Source organism: Phyllostomus hastatus, unplaced genomic scaffold, assembly GCF_019186645.2.
Source record: "Phyllostomus hastatus isolate PE091 unplaced genomic scaffold, TTU_PhHast_1.1 phas_scaffold_28, whole genome shotgun sequence".
Taxonomy (NCBI): Eukaryota; Metazoa; Chordata; class Mammalia; order Chiroptera; family Phyllostomidae; genus Phyllostomus; species Phyllostomus hastatus.
The window spans coordinates 10,164,144-10,178,276 of record NW_025334022.1 but is presented as its reverse complement, the minus strand read 5'-3'; the positions used below and the strand labels follow the sequence as shown (position 1 = coordinate 10,178,276).

General features: G+C 34.4%; 1 protein-coding gene across 1 annotated transcript in view; it reads left to right on the top strand.

The window, feature by feature from the left end:
- NRK (Nik related kinase) overlaps positions 1 to 14,133 on the top strand; it is a 188,481-nt gene that overhangs the window by 137,044 nt on the left and 37,304 nt on the right. The window contains 6 exon segments of the mRNA XM_045817461.1: positions 1,341 to 1,514; positions 1,516 to 1,555; positions 8,992 to 9,086; positions 10,106 to 10,470; positions 12,825 to 13,006; positions 13,009 to 13,160. Coding sequence (XP_045673417.1) covers positions 1,341 to 1,514; positions 1,516 to 1,555; positions 8,992 to 9,086; positions 10,106 to 10,470; positions 12,825 to 13,006; positions 13,009 to 13,160 — 1,008 coding nt within the window.

Here is a 14,133-nt window from a genome sequence, read left to right as displayed (position 1 = left end):
GTGCTTGTAACAGTGGTTATTAAACTTTTTGGTCTCAGGATCTCTTTATACTCTTAAACATTGAAGAACCCCTAAAGACTGTTATTCACTTGATTTGTGTGACATCTAATATTTAATGTACTAGAAATTGAAACCCCCAAAATGAAATATTTAATTCATTTAAAAGACTAAAACTGGTGTTCACAACCTTTATGGTTCTCTAATGCCAGCACCTCCTCCAGCTTGCTGAGCTCCAGCTGAAGGAGAAGGATTGTAAGTAAAAAGGTCTCTATACCATGATTGGTACAAAGCAGACTACCCACAAATTGGTCTTTTACCAGTGGTAAAACACCAAGGAAGCAACTGGCTACCAATAGTGCGCCCTCTACTGGGCGTGTGAGGAAACCTCATTGTTACAAGCCTGGTACTGTGGCAATTTGTGAAATTAGACATTATCAGAAGTTCACTTGAATGGATAAAAAAACTACGGTACATCTACACAATGGAATTCTTCACAGCAGAAAGAAGGATGGAGCTCCTACTCTTTGCAACAGCATGGATACAACTGGAGAGCATTATGCTAAGTGAAATTAACCAGGCGGTGAAAGACAAATACCATATGATCTCACCATTAACAGGAACCTAATCAACAAAACAAACAAGCAAGCAAATTATAGCCAAAGACATTGAAATTGAGAACAGGCTGACAGTGATCAGAAGGGAGACAGGAAGTAATAATGGGGGGAAAGGGTGAAGGGTTTACAGGAACAATTATAAAGGACATATGGACTAAAACAAGGGGGGTGGAAGTGGGGGAGGGAGGTGGGGAGGCCTGGGGTTGGGGGAAAGGATGGGGGAAAAGGCAGAAAACTGTACTTGAACAACAATAAAAAAATTCCAAGAAGAAAAAGAAGTTCACTGAACTTCTGATCCACAAACTTCCCTTCCAATGTCTGGTGCAAGAAATTGCCCAGGACTTCAAAATAGATCTGCACTTCCAGAAAATAGCTATTGGTGCTTTGCAGAAGGCAAGTGAAGCCTATCTGGTTGGCCTTTTTGAAGGCACCAACCTGTGTGCTATCCATGCCAAATGTGTAACAATTATACCAAAAGACACCCAGCTAGCAAGCCATATATGTGCAGAATGTGCTTAAAAATCCACTATGATGGGAAACATTTCATTCCTTAAAAAAAAAACTCTCTTTTTTCTGTTTTTGGTCGTTCTTAACGTTAGATATGTTTTTCCATGGGGTAAAAAGGTACCTGAATATGTGATTTCAAGTGTAAAATAGGAGACATAAACCAGGTATTGGCAGTTTTTCCATTTTCATTTGTGTATGAAATTTTTAATATAAATGTAGGAACATAAAGCATTAATGCAAGTCAAGATATTTCAGGGAAAAGGGTTGAAGCATGCTGAGTTGTACATTCCCTTTATGAATGTTAGCACATGGCACATACTTTTCTGCCTTTTCATTAGTGTTCTTCAGTGGTCTTTTTTGGAACAAGATGAGAAGCCCCTTGACACCAGACAAAAGAAGTTTGCAAAATCCTCAAAATTGCCCAGCAGCATCAGGTGATTCAAAGCACAGTCAAAACAACAGAGTTGATTAGTGCTAATTTATATGCATAAGTCAAGAAAGAATTTCAATAAAAATTAACTAAAAATATCAGGGAGGCCAAGTAGGATTAAGACCAGGAGGCCATTGGATTTGGCAATTGGGTAGTCACTGGTATCCTCTGAAAATGGAAATTAATATTTCTAAAGTTTGTTTTTTCAGTTGAGGAGTAGCTGGGAATGTCTAGGAAGGTGGGGTGTGCCAATTTTAATTATATAATATGTGTGAAAAATATAGTAAAGGAACTTAGGAGAGTCCTCTCCAATAGGCTTAAATTTATGAGCTACCTTAGTTTCAGACTATAAGACGCACTTTTTTTCCCCCACATTTTTTGCTTCAAAAATTTTCCCCTATTTTCCTCCTCTAAAACCTAGGTGCATCTTGGGTCTACACCATAAGACACACCTAGGTTTTAATGGAGGAAAATAGGGGAAATTTTTGAAGCAAAGATTGTGGTAAAAATATGTCTTACAGTCCAAAAATATGGTATATTTAGTATATAGAAATACTAGAGAAAATAGTTGTGAGCATATGTTTTATTTATTAGTTTGTTATTTCAACTCCTGAAGGAAAAGATATCTAGTACCTCATTAACATTTCTAAATTTACAAATTGATGTGTTTACTCAAAATACATAAATTAATCAATAAAATCATTGAAAATAACATAAAAAATCGGGATATGACATTCAAACCAGTGTTTTATTTTATCATGTGCTTTTGGGAGGCTAAATTCATTACAGATCTTTGAAATATGGGGAAATGCAGGCAAGAGTTGTGCCTTGGGTCATAAAATCTGGCACTATCTACTTTGAAGCATTCCAAGTAATTTAAGCAAGGACAACATATCCGAGTCCCCAAAACACCTGTAAAAATGTAGCATACACATAGTTGTTACTGTTTAATTTTTTTTTACATTCTTTTATTTTACATTGTTCAAGAACAGTTGTCTGCCTTTCCCCCCTCCCTTCCTTCACCCCAGCCATCCCTTCTGACCTCCCCTGATTGCACAATGATTGGTTTAGTCCATGTGTCCTTTATATTTGTTGCTTAAAACACTTCACCCTTTTCCACCCATTATCCACTCCCATCTCCTCTCTGGTTATGTTTACTCTTAATTTCAATGTCTCTGGTTGTATTTTGCTTCCTTGTTTGTTTTGTTGATTAGGTTCCACTTAAATGTGAGAACATATGGTATTTCTCTTTCTCTGCCTTGCTTATTTCACTTGGCATTATGCTCTCCAGTTCCATCCATGCTCTCTCAAAGGGTAGGAGCTCCTTCTTTCTTTCTGCTGCATGGTATTCCATTGTGTAACTGTAAGACAGTTTTTTGATCCATTCATTTACTGATGGACACTTAGGATGCTTCTAGCACTTGGCTCTTGTACGTCGTGCTGCTATGAACATTAGGGTGCATAATTTGCTTTGGATTGGTGTTTCAGGATTATTAGGATATAATCCTAGCAATGGAACTGTTGGGTCAAAAAGCAGTTTCACTTTTAGTTTTTTGAGAAAATTCCATACTGTTTTTGATAATGGCTGCTCCAGCCTGCAATCCCAAGTGCACTAGGGAATCCCTTTTCTCCACATTCTCTCCAACACTTTTTGTTTTGTTTATGATGACCATTGTGACTGGTGTGAAGTGGTATGTTATTGCAGATTTAATTTGCATCACTCTGATGGCTAATGAGGCTGAGCATCTTTTCATATGTCTCTGGACCCCTTGTATGTCCTTCTCTTTTGTTAAGTGTCTGTTCAGGTCATTTGACTATTTTTTAATTAGTTTTTTGTTTGTTTGTTTGTTTGTTTGTCTTCCCAGACTGGAGTTCTATATAGTTTTTGGAGATCAAGTCCATGTGTGAGGTATCGTTGGCAAATATGTTTTCCCAAATGAGTTGGTTCTCATTTCATTTTTATGCTCTTTTCTTTAGCCATGCAGAAGCTTTCTATTTTGATGAGATCCCATTTGTTTATTCTTTCCTTTATGTCCCTTGCTCTAGGGGACATATCAGCGAAAATATTGCTAGTTTGAATGTCTGAGATTTCCTTGCCTATGCTCTCCTGAAGGACTTTTATGGTGTCAAGACTTATATTTAAGTCTTTTATCCACCTTGAATTTATTTTTTGTGTATGGTGTAACCTTGTGATCAAGCTTCACTTTTTTGCATGTAGCTGTCCAGCTCTCCCAAAACCATTCATTGAAGGGGCTATTTTTACTCTACTTTATGCTGCTTCCCTCTTTGCTAAATATTAATTGATCATAGAGACTTGGGTTTATTTCTGGGCTCTCTATTCTGTTCCATTGCTCTATGTGTCTATTCTAATGCCAGTACCAGGCTTTAAGATTACACTGGTCTTGTAATACAGTTTGATATCATGTATTGTGATCCCTCCTACTTTGTTCTTTTTTCTCAAAATTGCTGCAGATATTCAGGGTCATTTATGGTTCCATGTAAATTTTTGAAGTGTTTGTTATATGTCTTTGAAATATGCCCTTGGTACTTTAATAGGTATTGCATGGAATCTATAAATTACTTTCAGTAGTATGGACATTTTAATGATGTTAATTCTTCCAAACCATGAACAAGGTATATGCTTTCATTTGCCGGTGTCTTCCTTAATTTCTTTCTTCAGTGTTGTGTAGTTTTCTGAGTACAAATCTTTTACCTCCTTGGTTAGGTTTATTTTAGGTACTTTATTTTTTATGTTGCTATATCAAGTGGATTTTTTTTCCTGATTTCTGTTTCTGATATTTCATTGTTGGTATACAAACATGCCTTCAATTTCAGAGTATTGATTTTGCATCCTGCTGTGTTGCCAAATTCATTTATTAGGTTGAGAAGTTTTTTGGTGGAGTCTATTGGATTTTGTATGTACACTATCATGTCATCTACAAACAATAACTGTTTTGTTTCCATTTTGGATGCCTTTTATTTCTTTTTCTTGTTTGATTGCTATGGCTAGGACTTCCAATACTATGTTGAATAGAAATGGTGAAAGTGGACAACCTTGTCTTGTTCCTGATCTTAGTGGGAAAGATTTTAGTTTTTGCCCATTGAGTATGATGTTGGCTGTAGGTCTCTCATATATGAAGAATTCGTTTGAAGAATTCTCCTTCTATTAGTTTGAAGAATTCTCCTTCTATTCCTAATTTGCTGAGTGTTTTTTTATCATAAATGGGTGCTGTACCTTATTAAATGATTTTTCCACATTTATTGATATGATCATGTAATTTTCTCTTTCTTTTTGTTTTTGTGATGTATTACTTTTATTGATCTGCAGATATTGTACTGTACTTGCATCTGTGGGATGAATCCCAATGAATCATGTTGTATGATCTTTTTAATGTATTGCTCAATGCGGTGTGCCAATATTTTGTTGAGGATTTTGGTGCCTATGTTCATTAGCAATATTGGCCATATATTTTCTTTCTTTGTTATGTCTTTATCTGGTTTTGGGATTAGGATGATGCTGGATTCATAAAAAGAGTTTGGGAATCTTCTGTCTTGGATTTTTTGGAATAGTCTGTGAAGGATAAGGTTATTTCTTTCTTAAATGCTTTATAGAATTCTCCTGTGAAACCATCCAGTCCAGTGCTTTTGTATGTTGGGAGTTTTTAATTACTACTTCAATTTCTTCAGCTGTTATTTCTCTATTCAGGCATTCTGCTTCTTCTTCATTCAGTTTTAGATTGTATTTTTCTATTAATTTGTCCATTTCACCTGGGATTTCAAATTTCTTGGCATATAGTTTTTCATGTAATTTCTTACAGTCCTTCGTATTTCTGTGGCATCAGTTGTAATCTCACCTATTCATTTCTGATTGTGTTTATTTGGGTCCTTTCTCTTTTTTTCTTGATGAGTCTGCTTAAAGGCTTGTTGATTTTGTTTATCTTTTCACAGAAACAGCTCCTGGATCTATTGATCTTAGAATTGTGCTTTTAGTCTCTATGTTGTTTAATTCTGCTCTGATCTTGTTTATTTCCATCTTTCTACTTTCTCTGGGCTGTCTTTGTTGTTGTTCCTTCAGTTCTTGTACATGTAGGGTTAGGTTGTTCATTCCTAATGTTTCTATCTTTTTTAGGTAGGCCTATATCTCTATGACCTTCCCTCTCAGGACTGACTTTGCTGTGTCCCATAAGTTTTGGGTAGTTGTGAGTTCGTTTTCATTCATTTCTATAACCCTCTGGATTTACTCTTTGATTTGCTTCTATTCATTGTTTAATAGCATGCTATTTAATCTTCATGAATTTGAGTGTTTTTGAGTTTTTTTTCCTTGAGGTTGGTTTGTAGATTCAGTACCTTGTGGTCAGAGAAACTGCTTGGTATGATTTCAATTTTATTGAATTTGTCGTGCCTTATTTAGTGTCTTATCATATGGTCTATCTTTGAAAATACTCCTTGTGCATTTGTACAGTCTATGTACTTTGCTGCTTTGGGATATATATATATATATATATATATATATATATATATATATATATATATATAGAGAGAGAGAGAGAGAGAGAGAGAGAAGAGAACTTGTCTCCAAGTTCTCCAAGATTTTCCTCATGTATTTGCATGCTCCTATGTTGGGTGCATATATGTTTATAGTGTTTATGCCTTATCGATGGATTCTTTCCTTGAGTATGAAGTTTCCTTCTGGGTCTCTTTTTATGGCCCTTGTTTTGAAGTCTATTTTATCTGGTATGAGTCTTACTCCCCAGCTTTTCTTTCCTCTCCATTTGCTTTGAGCATTGTCTTCCAACCCTTCACTTTCAGTCTGCATAAGTCTTTTGTTGAGGTGGATCTCTTGTAGGCAGCATATGTGCAGGTCATGTTTTCTTATCCACTCAGCTACCCTATGTGTCTTGATTGGATCACTTAATTCATTAACATTTAAAGTTGTTATTGATAGGCACTTATTCATTTTCTCCCTTTTTACCTGTATTCTCTCTCTTTCACTCTTTTTCTTCTCTTTCTTAAAGCAGTCCCTTAGCATTTTTTGTGATGCTGGTTTGGTGGAGGTGTGTTCTTTCAGCCTTCTTTTCTGGGAAACTCCTTATTTGGCCTTCCATTTCAATTGAGAGCCTTGTTAGGTAAAGTAGTCTTGGTTGCAGTCCTTTGTTTCTTATTATTTGGAATATTTCATATCATTCCCTTCTGAATTGTAGTGTTTCTGTTCAGAAATCAGCTGCTAGCCTTATCGGAGCTCCCTTGTATGCTACTTCTTGTTTTATCCCATGTTGCTTTTAATATTTTCTCTTTATCTTTAAAATTTGGCATTTCAATTATAGTATGTCTTGGAGTAGGCTTCTTTGTGTTCTTCTTGATTGGGACCCTCTTTGCTTCCTAAACTTGTGTGGCTTTTCCTTTCTCCTGATTCTGGATGTTTTCTGTCATTATTTTTTCAAACAGGGTTTCTCTCCTTTGCTCCTTTTCTTCTCCTTGTGGTCCTGTGGTTCAAATGTTGTTGCATTTAATGTTGTCTTTCAGTTCCCTTAAGCTGTCTTCATATGTTTTATTATATTTTTGTGCAGCTGGTCTGCCTGGGTATTTTCTTTCTGCCTTGTATTTCAGCTCACTAATCCAGCCCTCTGCTTCATTCAGCCTGTTGGTAATTCCTTCTAGTATATTTTTTACTTCAGATATTGTATTTCTTTGTTTCTTCCTAGTTCTTGTTTATAATTTCTATGTCCTTTTTCAGACTGTTGTATTTCTCCCCCAATTCCTTATTGTTATCAGTGAGTTCCAAGAGCATCTTTATAACCATTCTTTTGAATTCTTTATCTGATAGTTTGCTTGACTCCATTTCATTTAGCTCTTTTTCTGGAATTCCTTTAGACCATCTGTTTTTTTTCTTTGTCTCCCCATTTTAGGTGACTCATTTTGTTTGTTTCTGTGATTCCCAAATGCTCTGCTTTGCCAGCTGTCTTTATAGGATGAACTTGTGTGGTAGGAGTTCTGTGGGACTTTTTCTCTCCTTATCTAGATTCTGTATGGTTGCCCTTTCTTCCATTTGTGTTGGATCTGTCATTGCACTTGGGCTTTGCCTGTTGGTGGCTCCATTATTGGTGTGTTTTCCCCTCAGAGCAGGTATGCTGGTATTCACAAGTTCAACATTGTCTTGTATGCTGTTCAAGATAAATTTCTTTGAGCTCTTGATGTTCACTTTCTGACTTCTTTCTTAATCTCAGCATACAGATTTTAATAAATTGTTAATAATTAAATGGATATATAGGCATAAAATCAGATTTCACACCTGAACTTAAAACCCATATTCTTTTTAGGAGGCTCAGACAATGACAGAATTATTTTAAATAGTATTGTCCCCTTGTGCAGAAATATTATCTTGTGAGAAATAAGATAAAACTGTGTGAGGAGTAACTTTAGGATTTTTTTCTGCAGAATCTTTATGTTTTACTTAGGGCAATTTCAGTAATACTGGGAAAACAACTAAAATTTTAAGGTTTATTTATATCACTTCGTTTTAAATAAAGTAATTCTGGATGAATCTCAAAGCAGTCTGAACAGTGGCTTGAGGAAGAAATGGATGGATCACATCTGTATGGATTATAGCTTAACTTCTATTCAGCTCTGAAATTATTTTATTGTGTGGGCTACATAGGCCATTTCAAGTTCCCATGAGACTGTATAGTTCATCATTCTGGAAAGAAGAGCACCTTACTATAAATTTGCCTCAAAATCTCAAACTCTTACCCAAACTTCCTATTTAGCCTAATAACACAGCAAGAGACTTGAAAGAAAATTATTTCCTGCAGAAATTTTATCAGAGGAAGGTGGACAGAGAGAGAGAGAGAGAGAGAGAGAGAAGAGAAGAGAAGAGGAGAGATAGATGAGAGATATGAGAGAGAAACACCAATTGGTTGCCTCCAATATTCTCCCCTGATCAGGGATCAAACTCTGCAAGCTCAAGCTAGGTATGTATCCTGACTAGCAATCAAACATGTGAACTTTTGATATATGGGACTACACTCCAACAAATTGAGCCACCTGGCTAGCACTGGTTTCTTTGTCTAGTGGTTAGTATGAGAGGACAGTGGTACCTCCTAGCACCTCCTATTCTTAATACATTTAACTATCTGTCTACCAGTCTTACTGTATATCTTCTCATAGAAGAAGTACTTCTTACAGATAGAAGTATTTAACAAGTGTTCTCCTAATATTGAAAACTGAATAGGCATGTAATTCTACAGACAGTACAAACCTTGAGCCTGTCACTGTCACTGAAAACAGAACTTAGAATCTTGGCTCCATGAGAATTAATCATGTGATATTTCCTGAATGGAGTCTAAATTTAAAAAAAATCAAGAGATAGCAATGGTACACTATAAATATGAAGGCAATGGCTAGGAACACAATTATTACTTATGTCTTTTTGACATTCCACAGAATCTTCCAAGGAAGAAAGTCCAGTAATTGGGACAAGATACCAGTCATCGTCTCCTAATTCTACAATTGATCAGAAGTTGCTGGTTGATGTCCATGTAGGTTTCCATCTTAACTCTTAATACATTTATATACCTTTTTCACTTTTAATTTTTTTAACTTGCATATTTTTATCTTTACTTGAGGGAAAGGTTAAAGTGCTTAGTTTTTAAGTTAGTTTTTCAGAGGCAGATTTCCATTGCTATGTGATTATGCACAAGATGAAATCTAAAAATTAAATTTGTAATGGAAAAACATTTAATTGGTCATAAAATATTTTATTTTCACATTCTAGTATCAGAACATATTCAATAGATAATTATAAAAACTATTTTTAGAAGCTAATTTCAAACTAAGGAATAGTGGCTAGATGCTCAATTTTTGTCTCATATCATTTCTTGGATGATTAGGCAATGTGCAAAAATAAAAAAAATATTGAAAATAAAATTACCTTTGATTGCATAAATAAAAAATCCTACAATTCTTTGTGTAGTACACTTTTTGATCATTCCATTTCACTTTTATTATTATTCCTACACTACCACACACACACACATTCTTTTCAGGTTTGTTCAGAGGTTGTTTATATGACACATAACATATTTAAAGATGAATTTGAATTAATATGCTTAAATGTATTTGAGTTGCTTTAAGACAACCTATGTTGTATAAAACTAGAGCTGGGAAATTAACATAAATTTTAAGAGATATGTATTAATTCCAATGCCAGAGTATAAAACAAAAGGGAAAGGGGACTCTTTCTTCTACAGAGCATCAGCTCATCTGTTCTATTCTCCAACACTGAAACAAAATATCTGTTACTCAGAAGACAAGTAGGGGTAATAAAAAAAGTGAGTAAAAATTTCCCTGTGTGATCAAGGAAGGTCATTAATGATCACAGCCTAAGGTTTGGGTTTTAGCATGTTATGGTCACAAAAAATGTTGTCTTTATGTATTGAGTAAATACCTTCATATCAAATGAAAATATATTTTAAAACATTGTCAGTTTGGAAACATTCCAATCTAGAATGAAATGAAAAGGAACTAGAGACTACATTAATCTTTCTTGTGCACAAAGATTCCAGATGGATTTAAAGTAGGAAAAATATCATGCCCCATTTACATGGCAAATGAATGGATAGGCTATAATGTACTCTCTGAAATCTTCTGGAATGATTGGTTGACTCCTGCACCTTTCATTCAGCCACCTGAAGAAGATGATGAGTGTGTTGAACTCTGTGATGCTGGTACTGATACTGATGGTGATGATTATGATTCAAATGATATATTTGAAGATACCTATGACCATGGCAATGGCAGTGATGCTGTAGATAACAGGGTTGGGCAGACTAACGATGCCAGTGAAAACCATGGTGATGGTAATAATGATGAAGTTGTTGATGACAAAGATAATAAGCATGATCGTACTTTTAATTGGCAAAGGTAGACTTTTCTGGATTATTTGTACTATGCTTTGTAATTTTAAAATTATTTGCAACTTTGGTATACTTTCAAAATTTATTACTAAGAGGAGGAAGGAATTGTACTTGCGTATTGGTAAATGGTTGATTTTCTTTTTTTAAGATTTTATTTATTTATTTTTAGAAAGGGAAGGGAGGGAGAAAGAGAGAGAGAGAAACATCAATGTGTGGTTGCTGGGGGCTGTGGCCTGCAACCCAGGCATGTGCCCTGACTGGGAATTGAACCTGTGATGCTTTGGTTCCCAGCCCACGCTCAATCCACTGAGCTATGCCAGCCAGGGCTGATTTTGAATGACATATTTTTAATTACATTAATGAAAAATCTTAATTTTGTATTTTTTGTTATATGTTTCTTAGTATTCAAATACTTATGTTCTTTTATAAATTACTTTATTGTTGTTCAATTACAGTTGTCTGCATTTTCCCTCCACCCCTCCCTCCCACCTGGGCCAAACCCATCTCCTTCCCTTGCTTCCATCCTCCCCCTTGGTTTTGTCCCTGTATCCTTTATAGTAGTTCCTGAAAACCTTTCACCCCATTGTCCCCTCCCCTCTGGTTATTGTTAGATTATTCTTAATTTCAATGTGTCTGGTTATATTTTGTTTGCATTTTTCTTTTTTTGATTAGGTTCTTTAGAACTGGAATTTTTTGCATGTTTCTCTGAACAGTATGCTATTGAATCATGCTACCCTATAAACCTGAAAAATGGGGTGACAAATTTAGTATTATACTATTTAATAGCTATAAGATGAAGCTCTAGTATTTGCAAGCAAAATATATAACTTTTTATAATTATTTAAAACTTGGCTTTCACTTGATATTTTTAGGCTGCAACTTACATGGCATTGTTTTTTGAATTTTGATGACTGCTGTAACTAAATTCAGTGCATATTCAATTTTATATTTTTATAAAATAGCCGCCCAAAGTAATAATATTTAGTGAAATAATATTTTAGGCATGCCACCAGTTGTTTACTGTGTATATATAGTTCCTTGTTCCTGATCTAAACAGCTAGTGTGTCCTAATTTACATATGCTCATAATTTGTATTCAAACTGCTCTCAGAGATTAGTTACTATAACATATTTTTACACTTTTGCAAAAATAATTAACAATGAGAGAATTGTTTTTTAAAATATTGAAATCATAAATTGTTTTGTTACAATTTAAATGTTATTGGGGGATATACAGGGTCTGGCACAAATAACACTTCCATTTTATTACAAAATCTTTTATTACAAAATCATAAACATGATTCTGTAACAACAATGTCACACTCAAGTACATCATACAGCATTTCGGTGAAATATTCAAATTAAAGCTAAAAATTAGTACACCCATATTATTACCCTACAAACCACATTCAGGCAGGCATTATTTCTGCTGGACTCTGTATATGACAGAACAGACATTTTTTTTCTTTTTTGCCAACTCAAAAATTCTACCAGGAATTCCACTGCCAAATAAATTTGCTTTTAGAATTGTAGTAGCTACATGTTTCTGATGTCAAATGCAAAAGATCACTAAATGAAATATTTTGTTAAGCTTGATATTCTTAGTAACTAATTAAACCACTATCTTAAGAAATGAGATCTATAGTACTTAACTTCCTGGTGGTAGTAGAATGATCAATGGGATTCTGTATCAAAGCAGTCAGTACACATATTAGCATATATTGACATTATCAAGGCATATATTAACATTAGCATAAATTGGATATATTGCCAGAAAAATCATTTAAATATGTTGTGGTTGAGCCAAGAATATGGGCTTGAAGTTGCTAATGCATGAAATAGTCTATTATTCAAGAAAAAAATACAAATTCTTCTAGCCCTGGCCAGGTAGGTCAGTTAGTTAGAGCATTGCCCTGATGTGCCAAGGTTGCATATTTGATCCCCAATCACAGCACATCCAAGAATCAACCAATGAATGCATAAATAAGTGGAACAATCAATCAGCATTTTCTCTCTTTTTCCCCCTTCCTCTCTCTAAAAATTTATAAATCAATAAATAAAATTTAAAAAATACATATTCATGTATGTGACCAACCTAATACATGTCTCTAATAAAGAATTAAGGTTCTCTTCCATCTGCCATCTAAATGCAGCCATGGATGGTGGGTGTGGTGTTAATTTAGTATTTAAGATTTAAATGACATAGAGGAATTTTCCTTTATAATACCAGTAATATTCACATAGAGGAAAAATGTGCCTAGAGATAGCACATATGTATAAGATATAAGCTAATTATGTTTAGTTTGATTTCAGATGTGTTAGGTCATTTTTCACCCAATCATTAATTGGATTTTTTCATCAGGTCAAGCTATGGTCAGAGTGGAAACTGGAAGAACAGTGGTAGAGATGGAGGTGATGCAGGAGAAGAAACTTGCAGCACCTATGGAAGCCAGAGAACTAGTAGAAACCATGTAGAATTTGCAGCAAGTGAGAACAATGCAGCTTTTTGAGATCATAAAGGAGATATAGCCAGTATAGGAAGCAGGGGAAGGGCATGGAGGGCAATAGAGGTAAAGGGGTCAATGAAACCAATGAAGAGAGTGAAGCTCTTGAACTCAATAAAGGAGAAAATTGCTCAAAGAAAGATTGTCCAGGATTGGAGAGAATAGCATTGTAAGACTTTGAACATCAATGGGAGGTAATATACCATTTGACGAGGAAAATGAATTCTTCTCCTTGTGAATGTGTTTCTTCAAGTGATATGTCATATTTTCAGCCATTCCACATATATTTTAAACCTCTATGCCAAAGCCTTAAGCATTTTTCATTATAGCTACTGTAGGTGGATCTTTGATTCTTCTAATTTAGATGTTTCCTATTTACTTCTGGGGACAAAAATATTGTCTTTGTTTGCCTTTGTTACTCATATTACATGTATAGAATAATGCCTTTTAACATAAATGTTTTTCTAGGAGGTTCTTGTTTTGGTAAAAAATATATAACAATTTTTTCCATTTTAACCATTTTAACTATAGGATTGAGTGGAATTAAGTACATTCACAATGTTGCACAACCATTACTACTAATAATTTTTAAAACTCTTTTATCATCCTAAAAAAGTAGACAAGTCTCTATTGTCCTTCCCCTTAATCTCATGTAACCTTTAGTTTTTGTCTAGGTACCTTATACAAGTGGAATCATATAATATTTTTTCTTTTTCTGTCTGGCTTATTTCACTTAGCATAATATTTTCAAGGTTCATTCATGTTTTAGCTTGATTCAGAATTTCTTTACATTTTAAAGCTAAATAATATCTCACAGTATGAACACTTCACATTTTGTTTATTCATTCATTTGTACATGGACACTTGTTTTAGGCTTTTTGAAATCAGGAATAACACCATTGTAAAAATTAGTATATATCTATCTGTTGTTGTAGTCCCTGTTTTCAATTCTTTGGATTGTATACCTAGAATAGAATTGCTAGATGCATAACAATTAGAGTGTAATTGCTACATTCTATTTTATTTTTTTGTGAGGAAATGTTAGCAATTACAATTATAACCTAAGTAACAAACTGTGTTTACATAATGGTTTGCCATTTACAGAATGTTTACTGACTTTATAAATAAGTTTTAAAATATTCAGATAGCTTTACAGATGCTACACAA